Source organism: Anopheles coustani, chromosome 3 (genome assembly GCF_943734705.1).
Source record: "Anopheles coustani chromosome 3, idAnoCousDA_361_x.2, whole genome shotgun sequence".
In the NCBI taxonomy this organism is placed as follows: domain Eukaryota; kingdom Metazoa; phylum Arthropoda; class Insecta; order Diptera; family Culicidae; genus Anopheles; species Anopheles coustani.
The window spans coordinates 618,052-630,225 of NC_071288.1; the positions used below are offsets into that span (position 1 = coordinate 618,052).

The 12,174-nt window shown below is 45.7% G+C and overlaps 1 protein-coding gene across 1 annotated transcript; it reads right to left on the reverse strand.

The window, feature by feature from the left end:
• Positions 1–432: 432 nt before the first annotated feature.
• On the reverse strand, positions 433–2,559 carry LOC131259988 (putative serine protease K12H4.7). Its single transcript, XM_058261608.1, has 7 exons — positions 2,332–2,559; positions 2,088–2,269; positions 1,781–2,016; positions 1,296–1,712; positions 1,096–1,228; positions 858–1,027; positions 433–772 (listed from the first exon to the last, which is right to left on the reverse strand). Exons 1-7 carry the CDS (start codon positions 2,557–2,559, stop codon positions 666–668), a joined length of 1,473 nt encoding a protein of 490 aa, XP_058117591.1. The 3' UTR covers positions 433–665.
• Between the last annotated feature and the right edge of the window lie 9,615 nt (positions 2,560–12,174).

Consider the following 12,174-nt stretch of genomic DNA (forward strand, 5'->3'; position numbering starts at 1 on the left):
CCAGCTCCTTCAGCTTCCATGAACGTTGACCGTACCGTACCGAAACACCAATTCGCTCCTCCAACAACCAGAGCAGTAACAAAGCATCGCCAAAGCAAGAATTAACGCCAGCGCGAAAAATCAACATGGAAACACGAATAGGATTATTAGGATTATTTTTCTATTACTTCGTCCTGATTTCAACGGGTAAGTGAATGCGTTGAAATCCCAATTATCGTTCCATTAAAGCCCTGGTCTGGGGATTTGGATAATTTTTGGGGCCGTATATCGATCCCGCCTCGCTTCATGGTTCGTGTTCGCTCCGACGTAATGAATTTGTATTCGGTTCGGTTTTATGGGGAAAATCTAATGCGGTGAACGCGGGGAGCGCGAAACAATCCTCTATGTGGTCGTAAAAGTTCAGATGAATTTCGGATTCCAGCGAATCGTACCGTTCACAAAAAGGGCTCTAATGGCACCGTCTTGTTTCCGCCAGGATGTCAGATAGAATTTATTGACCCGTGCTCGCGTTGTTTTCATTAATCCCGAATAATGTTCACCTTGAATCCACACGGAAATAATCGGATATGGACTGAATTGGGGCACACAAATCCAGAACGCTTCGGAAGCCAAGATTACCAAAAAGGCACTCACGATACCATCGATCCAGAAAGTGGTAAAATGCTTTAAGCCAACCACTTTTTCACCAGCTCCAATATCTTTTCCTTTACTGCACGCATTTCCTCGGAATCCTGAGGCGACAGGGAGCTCAAATCAGCACAGTGGGCAACACCTACAAAAAACGGGAAAACCAACCATGAATTTACAAACCAATCCAATGCTCATTTACCATCAAATGCCATGTTTGCACTACGTACCAGGAATCACAACGGCAGGCGATTGATCGTTCAGATCTTCCTGAATGCCCATCGCACGCCATGGATCTAGATGGCCGTGTGTGAAAAATACATTCGTCACTTCCGGATTCCAACCCCCGTAGAGGACGTTGACACGTTCGACGTTTTCCTCCATTCGAGTTTTATCGAAGCTGGAAAAGAATGCTTGTGTGAATTAAAGTTTCCGTGCCGTTGTCCAACCGACAGAAGCAGTACTTACAATCCATCATAGAGATCTTTGCACAGCTCGACGAAAAGGTCGACGGGGAAGCTCGATCCGAAGATTTGATCCGAGGAACCCGAGATTTGGTACCATCCATATTCAGCACAGGTCTGGTACAACCACTGGCGCACTGTTGGTGGCCGATTAAAGAACGAATTAGAAAAATTGTACAGAATAAGGAACGTCCCATTGCTTACTCGAACTCGTGGCGGCTCCACTGTCCCAGGCCGTAAGTTTGTAATAATCCACCATAGCTTTGTATCCATAGTTGTTGCATCCGCTATCTCGCAAGCCCTGCGTGACATACTTCGCAAGTGCCTCCATTTCTCCAGTGCTAGTCTCATCCTCAATTACGCTGCAGACTCTCTCGATGTCGCCCGTCGAATGATACTGCACAACACCGGCAAACTCGTCCGAGATGCTGCTGAAGAAGTTCATCCGATCAAGGGGGTTTTCAAGATCGACATCACTGCACAGCCGGAACTCAGAGGCAACGCGCGTGTAATCGCCATTTTCAAGCAGTTCCTCAACCTGTTTGATGCCGCGTTCGATGCGATTGGCACAGTTGGCTCCTCCAACTAGCCGGATACTTTCGCTCACGACTTCTTTGTATTCTGGTCGTCCAATAACACAGTTAAATTAGTGGGCACATTTAGCTTGAGCGAATGGTGTGAGAACCTACCGGTAAACTCCATCTTAGCAAAGACCGGTGCACTCGAAGCCCACGCACCGTTGACCAGATGTGGGTATTTCTGACGGAACCAGGTCACCATCGTTGCCGAGTACGAGCCGCCCACCATGATCACTCCCGACTCCTGGGCACCCGGAATCGTCTTGCGCTGCTCCACGACGAAGCGCGCCAAATCCGCGAGAGCCTGGTCAATGTTCAAGTACTTCAGCTTATCGGTCCGCACGTCGCTGAAAATTCATCCGATAACGCGATAAGCATCCGAACCTACACGATCCATTTATGGCTTCATCTATCTTACACAGTCGGATGGCTCTTGCCGTAATACCGGTGCTCGGTGTAGAACAGGTATCCTCCTAGCTCTTTGGCCATATCGTACGTGTGTCCTCGCGAGATACTTCCTGCGGAGATTTCCCATTCGCCACCGACGTAGATGAACAGTGGGCCACCGGGTTTATAGTGCTCAGCGTTTTCCATATAGCGCTAAAGTCATAGAACAACCCGCTGGTTACTGTCTTCCGCGCTGGCAACACCACGCCACTTACCATTGACCAGGTGTACACGTTCTGTGCGTCGAAATGATCCAAAGGCTGCATGATGTACTTGGTGGTCACTTCAGCCGCTTTCTTTACGCCGGAAGCCCCACCGTGGACCGGCGGTTCACGGTGCATACGCTCCCAAACCGAGCGAGCTCTTGGGCCATCCGTTTGCTGTCCTACCACACAAACACCGGCCAGGGCCGACAGGCACACCAGCACCAGAGGAAACTTCATCTCGAACGACCAGACCAGACCAGACACTAATGCAAACGCAGCTATTTAACCGTGGGCGACCACTCCGATGGGGAGCATTTATAGCCCCACGGCACGTCCTCGCTCGCCGGGTCTAATCTTATCGAGGATTTAGCTCGTTCACAGTGATTTAATCCCGTCGCCTATTCTCTTCACTCTATTTGGCTGATACTGGTATCGGGTTTCTCCGCGTATCGATAGGGAAGATTCATTTTTCTTTGAGCCTTCGGCATTCGTTCCCGATAAGATGGAGCCGTTGCTGTAGGGTTCGTTGTCACTCCGAACTGTGAAAGATAATAAAAAAACGACGTCACTTCAAGTGATTGAGCTATTTTGAGTGTATGTTTATCTCTGCCCATCGGCATAGTCAAGCGGTCTGGTTGTTTTTTTCTCTACAACACGTGTTGTTTTGAAGAGAAGATGAGGAGAAAGTTGTTACTCCTATGCTTGAAATGTTCGATATTTTAAAACGCACAAACACCCACACAATAGAGTGACATTTCGTAACTTACCCATCGATACCGAATAAAGGATTTCTTCATTTATTTGTTCCGGTGATCAACTCGATGTGAAAACAAGATAAGTGGTGTATGCATAACGGCATCCGGTTAGCATAGGAAAGAAAACATCAGCAGCCTGGTGCCATCTTCGGATTGTTAAAGGTTTCTTTCGTGCTTGAGCGCACTGATAACCATGCCCACGTCGTCGTAACCATCATGGTAGATTTAACAATCGCACGGAGATTCATTTATGCTTTCACGAACATAATCATAAGGCTTTCCCGCCAACGTGCGCGCACATGGGACCCGCCGTGAGATGCGGCATGCGTTCCCGCCGGCGGCATCTAATTGCGGAATTAATTCGTTAATTCTCTTATCTCTCTAATGATCTAACGACACGAGCGTTGGAGTTTGCGAACGGAGCGGAGGAAAAATTCCGCCCTTTGCTATTCACGTCGTTTTCTCCGCGTGGCCGGAATCCGACAAGAAAACAAATACGCTTCATTTGCATCGAATCATTGAATCCGCTGTTTGCCAGGACGTCGACGGTCGGAGAAATATGAACCCAGCGGCCGGAAAAGGCAGCCCAGCGAAGGAAAAGTGCGCGCGCGCTGCCAGCGAAAGAAAACGGCTCGTAAGAAAAGACAAAAGCAGAGACCATTTGTGAAGCTTCAGTGGATTCCACGTTCGGTCCTGGTAATGGGATAAAAATATTTGCCGACAGGGAGGGGGGACGAGTGCCGGCTCGCTCCGTGTTGTGGGGAAAGACGATGGAACCGCTGGATTCACGAAAAATGGTCGGAGTTCGGGATTGAATTTTCTGCAGAAATCTCGTGAAGCGCTTCAACCAAAGCGGGAAGCGGCACATGAGTGACGTTTTCCTCGAAAGTGCGGCGGCATAAACATCACAGGCCGCAGTTGCCTTAAGACGCAACCGTCGCTAGGCTCCGAAGCATGCCTAAGGTTTCCTAACGAACGACTGGAAAGAACGAAAAACATGAAAAAACGTTATTGTTACACAATGCTTTGCATAAAACATAAAGCAGGTTTGGGGCGCGCAACGGGAACGACCATAGACGAAGCATGCGAAGAAAATGGTGATCGACGAGTGAGCGTATCATGTGTGTTCAAGTGTATGTGCGAGCTAAGTGATAAGGGAGCACCGACCGTAGACGAAGAAGAAACTGGCTTCCTTGGAGGAGCGGAAGAATGTAGCTTTATTTTGGTTTCACTGTTCCAGCTCCGTGCATCGTTAACAATGACGAAGATTCGCCATCGGCATTGGCCGTAGTCTTGCTTTAGTGAAGCATTAAAAATGTACTATTCTTAGAGCGCATACGTCACTTTGCTTTCAGCGAAGAAGCTCCTTCCTTCGCAGCGAACCGACTTACAGACACGGCCACCTAGGATTGACATGTAAAGACCTTTGCAACCAGGAAAAGCAACCTTTCCTTCACATTTGCGAACGCGAAAAGACACGACACTAATGTGCGAAGACGTCTACGCTTCAGTTCAACGCAAATCTTCAAATGGAGTATTAAAGAATCATTGGAACTGAGCTTTAAAATTGTCAAGAAAGACCACAGGAAGAGCAGAAAGAGTTATGGTCGGGTGGAACAGACCAGTATTTTCATAAATAACAAATCTGTCATCACAACGAGACTCTGCTGGACGATGGGAGATAGATGGTTCTCGGATTGGTTTTAATACAATCTGCTAGATCCAACAGAGGTTACGGTGTGTTCGAAAACACGATAAACCGTTTCGATAGTGGCGTGGGGCAAACTTCCTGTAAAAGCCTTATAATCTGTGTCGTTGATATCGGTTTGCCGGACTCATCCAATCCCGTTGCGTAAGCATTCGTTGCTATCTTTGGAGGATAATCTTTGCCTAACCATTTTCCCCCCCTGGGGAATGAAAAGGCTAACACACCTACCGCTTCACCACCCATTCCTTCGAGTACCGACCCCTCGATCGCACATCAAAGGTTGCTGAAGTAACGCTGCTAACAATCCGGATCACAAGCTTTAGCAAGCTCTGCCCTGCAGATCACAACGCTTCTTCAGCTAAATAAGTCTATCGATTTCTTTAGATCTGGGACCACTGCACGTGTCTACTCTCATGTTGGAAAATACACAAACAGAGGTCTAGTATGCGAAGGAAAGCTGAACAAGTACATGCTTACACCGGATTACGTACCGTCGACCACGGAGCAAATTCCATAAATTGGGCTGTACAAGCTTTCTGAATGGTACATCCTTGCACACACGTAAGCAGAAACCGTTTCGAATCATCATATCTACTTCTAATAAGGTTGAATCGGCGTACGCTAGAATGAAGGACCGGGCGTCTCCATCGTATCACCAATGCGGTTTTCTGATAACAGTTGCATTTCGTAAAGTTTTACAATAAAATCAATATTTGTTTACATACACTTGAATGACATCTTTTTCCAAATACTTTATGGTACCTTCTGGTATGATTTTTAAATCAAGTCGCATAATAGATGCGGTCGCGTTTGTTGTTGTTGTTCGACCACTTCGATAGACGCGAGGGAAACTTTTGTTGAATAATCTACAATCCCGTACGGTGAAACGGCAAAGTTTATCAGGTCGTGTTTCTAGTGGCAATACGATTCCCTTGCTGCTGCAATCGAACCAAAATGAATCAATAAGGCCAACTCAAAGTGGAGGTTGGTGATTGTGTCACCAAAAAGCGTCGGGGCGGGGAAACTTGACGGGCGTAGACGGAGGAGGAACCAATTTTCCCGATTAGGGCACTGCGCAATGCAAACAACCTCAGCAGCAGCAGCAGCAGCCGCCATTTATTGACATCGCTGATAAATTTTGTATACATATTTGCAAACAAAATTTAGCCACGCGCATGCGAACACTCGGGCATGTAGCTCGGTGCTTACCGACGTTTCGCAAATGTTGCCTAGCCTTTGATCAACGCATTTCAATGAGCTTGGCATGTGATTTGCAAAGAACCAATTTGCTACGATACATTACGACATGCTTTGCACCGTCAAGGATTTCTACATCAAACAGAAACTTAACTACGTAACTCCTCGAAGTTGGGAAAATGGTTTTCCACTCGAAATGTTGGCACTTTTCTCGTAATCCAACTAATGACGCAAAATATAGGATGCAAGAGAATTTTTTGGTACTAGTTCACCATGCACGTAACATTGTTGTGTAAATTTATGTAAAATTCAATAAATAGTTCATTCATTCATTCATGGCAAACGTTCATCAAGCAGGTCAAGTAGTAAGAAATCAACGACCGAATGGTCATCACAATCATAAAACCCTTGATATCTCGTAAACGGCTATCAACAAACAAAGCCCGAAGTGCTAAGCTTCTTTCCAATCTTAAGTATCCGTATTGCCAATACATCTTTTTCGTCACTCTCACACCCAGCTCGCTGCTTTACTACGCTAAGGAAAAATGCTAATCGCGGTTAACAGCATCGGCAAGCGACCGCGAAACGCTCCGACCTCAAAGGCCAACGCCAAAGGCGATATTTCATTTTATCCAATATTTACTTTTGTGGCATAAAAATTCGAATCCACTTTAGAATCAACTCCCCCCGTTGAACCCCCGGGCCAATGTTGACCCGGGAAGTAGCGACTATTCATCAGAGCCCGTGATTCCGAACGGCCGAACCCGACAACGTTCGAAGATGAAGCGAACGAAAACGACTCAATCAGGCTTTCCCCAACTCGATCGGGGAGAAAGAGAAAAAAGCTAGCAAGTCTTATTCGCTATGAATAGCCAATTTTTCGCCATCAAATCGCTCTATGCAGAACTTGCCCGATTCGGTTCGTTCTCTTCACTACAAAGTTAACACTTTGGTGTCCGCCGGCCGCCGCATGTTCGCTTCGCCCCATGGTTTGTTTGCACTCAGCGTACGATGATAAAGTACGTCAACTTTTAAATAAACTAATAAATTGAAATTTCAATTCCATCACTCGCTCCATAAACTGATAAAATTTATGAATACATAAAATATTAGACTGATTTCGATCCTCATCGAGAGGCAAGCTGAAACGATGGCCCGCAAGATGCAGCAAAGTACCGAAACAAAATAGAAAAAAGGCAGATGCACATACTGCCATCTCTGGGAATGTTGTTTGGAGGTATGCCAGAATGCTACGCCCGCATCATCTGCCCGGGGAAGAACCCACGATGCGGGGCGCTTGCATAATTGAATTGAACGCCTTCGTCTGCAAGATGCCACGATCTCGGGACGGGAATGGCATGATGTTTCGTACCGATGCAGCAGTTTTATTGCTCCCGCTTCGATGAATGATGGTTTTTCCACGAGCGGCATTCCGGTCCCAGCTAGGCACTCAGGCCCCTTCCCTCCCCATTGATGAATGAATGGCAGAGGGGAAAGTTTAAGGAAATTTTCATTTTTGCATCCTATCGATAGAGCAAACGTGAAAAAATAAAGAAGAGCACAAAAAGAGAGCTTGGTAGAGGAAAAACTATGACTCCTTTGCGAGCCCAGACAAGATGCAAAAGTGGAAAACACGACACAAGCACAAGATAGTCGGCGCATCGGGGGGCAACTTCGTTGGCAGTTGCAAGTTGTTCCGCAAGCGCCTGGTATCAACTGCCTGCGTGTCGTCTCTAATCTCTGCCAGTGTCAGAAAAGTTGTTGACTACGACACAATCGGCGTTGTTGTACGAAGCAAGATAAATAGCATGTAAGTCGGATGTTTGCGTATCGTCGAGATAGTGTTTTTGAACACTGGCAAGGATGTTCTTTTCAGCGAACATTGGAGGTCTTGAGCCTCTTAACTAGAAGACAAAGCCAGAAGAAAAACCTCGATGGAAAGTTTTTCATTTCCGTGCATTTTTAAAGCTAGTTTAAGTTTTTTTCAGGATCATTGATTATTTATATTCAATCATGATATACTCTCATATAACGTAAGCTAATGGAAAGAAAATACAGGGCAACACGTTTTACAAAACTGTGTTTGCACTGCGATTAACTTAAAACTGGATCAACCCTTCTTTTTCTTTTCCAGTACACATTACTCTATTGTCGGTCATCATGGTGAAGATAAGATCTTTGAAATGGTACAGCTAATGTTATTCTGAAGAGAAAAAGATTTCTTGCCTTATCTATTGATGTGATAATGGGTCGACATTAAAGTAGAATGTGTTTCTAATTCTTTTCTATCCGAATGCAAAGGCCAATATGTTACTACTTCATCTCACAGGTCCTTCGTTCGCCGAACGTATCATTTCTTCGAAACACGAACGAAAATGTTCCTACAAAGGCGACAATCAATCAAACAATTCACTCTGAATCAAGAACTTTAGCCCGTTTATCCGATTAACCGAGGGTTCAAGGCACCGGGACGCACTTATCCGATCAAATCCTCCCACGGCATCCCTTGGCCGAATACAAACAGGGTGTTTTACTTGTTTGTAAAGTCCCAAGACATTGTTCAAAAATTATGTGCTCCTCAAAAGGGCAACCCTATCCTTTCGAGCAACAATATTTTCTCCCAAGAGAGGCGAAGGAAAAAGGAATATGACCCCGATTTAGAACCGACTCAACCGGCAACCTCTTGGGCTGACCTTTTCTGCTCGGGATCTCGCGTACCTTTTGGAAAGGAAACTTTTTTTTCCCCTTCAGCTTAATCCTTAAGCATCCTTTCTTAGCGGAGCAATTTAAAAGAGCACTGCTAGAACTTTGATGTGGTCAACTTCTAGATGTCGCTTTTGGCGGTACACGTTGGAGGCCAGAAGGTATTTTTAACTGGCAACGAACGTACCGAAACTTCACAAATAAGCGTTCAACGAGGAAAAGGCAGTCGCTTGAAAAGAAGCAAAGTTTTCCATTTTCATTTTCCAATGTTTTCTTTTCGCGCTCCACCTACAACTAAAACTGGATCGTTCGCTGCCGGCTTCCACGCGAAAGAAAGAAAATTTCAAGTGTGAAACGATGCTAAAGGCCACAGCAACACCCGCTCCGGGGTGTACGGGAAGGTCGCACGAATTTGAACGAGAACCAGGACTCTTGTGATAGCACGCTTAACACGTTGGCAAAAAGGTGTCCTATATACCAAGGTCTGCTCTGTTTATTTTAAGTGAGCTTCTCATTCGCTCGATCTCGGGGCAAATGGTGCAAACCTCCGACGACAAATACGGTCGTCTACCTTTCCGAACCTCACGTCAGCCGGAACCAACCACCGAAACGAATTTTAGTTTCCCTTTGTACTTTGTGTGTGTGTTTTTCCTACACCGCTTTCCACCTCTGCAGGTACGACAGGACGGTACTAGCGCAAATGGGAATTCGTTAAGACACGATGACTCGTGTTTTGCTTCTCCGCAATTCTCTACAACACTCTTGTAAAGTTTGTAATTTGTTCGTCCGTTCCGTTTTTACGCTCAATAGATGACGCCACATTTTATCGCTGGAGGTTCTCGGGCTTTGGTGCGGTCCCCCCCTTTTTTTTTAGTGGTATTAAATTTGCTTTTTTCGCCCCATTCCTTTTTCGCCGAGACTCTAATTGGAAGCGTACCATCGCCGAGGCATAAAATGCAAAACTCCTTCGCGCGCAGTGTCCCCACAAACAGGCCACTCCGACGAAATCGATATCCATTCAGTGCCGAGCCCCGGACGGTTAAATTAATTTTACTCGTCCTCGTAAACTTCAAACTCGTTGCGGCACTGGCACGGTACGTATGGTTGCGTAGTAAAGTTGTCATTTTATTCGACCTTCCTCCATAACCCCGCTCCGTGCTTTGCGTTTCTTTTTTACTTTAACAAAATCACTTGACCGTCACCCGACCCGAATGCTGCTCCTTTGTAAAGAAAATAAAATTTACCGCAACTTCTTGTTGTTTCTGTTTCTCCTCGCCACTGGAATGGCGGCCATATGATTCCAGCTTAAAATGAGCTATGTAATTCCAGCCCGCCTTCTTTCCGGCATAGCGTATTGGGTAACATTAACCAACCCCTTCCGTAACCTATCGGGTGATGTTTGTAAAGAGCGAATTACAATAAACAGGATGACATAAATCCCTGACCAAACGGGATTTATTTCAATCGAAACCAACCTCTTCACACGCATCATGTATGGAAAGAATGATTCGTCCTGATTAAATTCCATACGCTGTAGGCTCTCATGAAACGCCTCATTGCCAGTAAAACATATTGACTGAGTTAATTGCTAACCATTACAAGTACAAATAATATAGGCTCCGCGAGAAGCCACCATTTGTCCCCGACGAACATCAGTGGTTGAGTCAAAATCGATTATTCTTTAGCTGATGAAAAATTCATCGGAATGGTAGAGTAGCTCAACCGATGCCAGATCAGCTTAAATTTTGACAGTATGATTTCAAAACTCGTCATTAATGAATAAAACAATGTACCGTCGGTGGCACCAGTGTGGGAGTGGAACGGTATGGAACGGAATTCATGTTTCTAAGAATGAACCACCAATATCGACATTTCCCCGTGGGCACCGGCGGATTATTCCACTGGCGCAATTATGTCAGTTAGTCTAAAGCCCGACCAACCGACGCAAACAGTCGGAGAAATTTCATCAATCATTTACGACCCAAGAATACTGCGCCAAAGCATCCCAAAACTCGCTCCGCTGCCACTAAAGGAACCGAAAAAAAGTTTAAAATTCAATTCAGCAAACGAACAATCCCTCCCTCACCCTCTCCACCTCCCGCCCAAGGCCACTACCGATCTGGTAGTCGATTCCCCCGGTGCGCCCACGATTGAACCTTCTGCGGATTTGTCCGACGCCAACCAGCTCGCCGTTATTATTATTATCCTCGAGGGAGCCTACATCCGACAGGGCGCCAACTGATGGCGAGTGAAGGGTTTTGGAGTCCGCTTTCGGCGCACACGGTGGCGAAATGAAGCAAACCAAATCTACCAAAATCCTCTTTTACGATCGGCTATGACAGCAGCTGGATTTTTACGACACTCTAGAGAATAATTATGCTCCGGTTCACAACGGTAGCAAAAACAAAAGCGCGCGGTCAACGGCTAACGGACAGCGCATCGGACGGTCGCTGGTTCTTCCATTAGCTCGGCCCCCAGATGGTACCGAAGGAGCTGCTTTCGGTGACCTTTCCCGCGCGAGGTCCTCGGAGACCTCGTTTCATTTTGCATTTTCCAATCACACTCGGCTGCCCGGGAAAGGGGCTGTCCTATTTTGTTATTTGTTATTTTCCTCGCCGACCGGCGACCAAAGAGCACCAGTAAGATGGTCCATGTAAGATGGGATAAAATCAACCCAGTAGCGATTCGTATCTCATCAAATAACCAATTGCTATGATTTTTCCTTTTTCTGCTGTCATTCGTTTTTGAAGGACAGAATAAAACATGCAAAATGGTTCCGAGTGGAGTTTCTTCCACCAGGGACCGGAACGACATACTTCTGTGTTCCGATCTGCAGCATATTTAACCTCCTGTTTGTTGAGGCAAACGAATGCTGAACATAAAATTCTGTTCCATTCTTGTGCTAGCAAAAAAACGAAACGGTATTGTATGCAGCAGCATGACTCAATGTAAGCGGACATTCCGTCCAGCCAACAATAGATTTATTTATATTTTAAACTTTACTCCTACAGCGTCTCTAAGGACTCTGTCCCGTTTTCTATGTAGGAGATTGTTAAATTGTAACAGATTTTATTCTTCGATGGGAAATCATGACGAGTGTTTTTGATGCCTTGCAATCAATGTATTCATACTTGATAATAGACCAACACATCGAACAAGTTTCTGCAAGTAATTGATTTATATTATTCTCATCACTCTTTTCCAACTTCACCCAACGTTTCAACCGGTCAAGGCAATGCTTTTTGCTCGAATTAAATCTCTTTAAGCGTTGTGCCAAATTAGTCATCCGATTTGTCGACGAAATTTCAAATTGCCAATGGAACTTCACGACGAGAAACCAAAACCAAAACAACCAAACTTGTTTGTAATGATGAATGGGACGCAGTTCGGGAAAAAAGGCCGCATATATACTGACATGCCGAATTCCCTACGGTACGGTGGCGGCACATTATGACACCAAAGGGATTTATCGCACGTAGCATTTGTGTT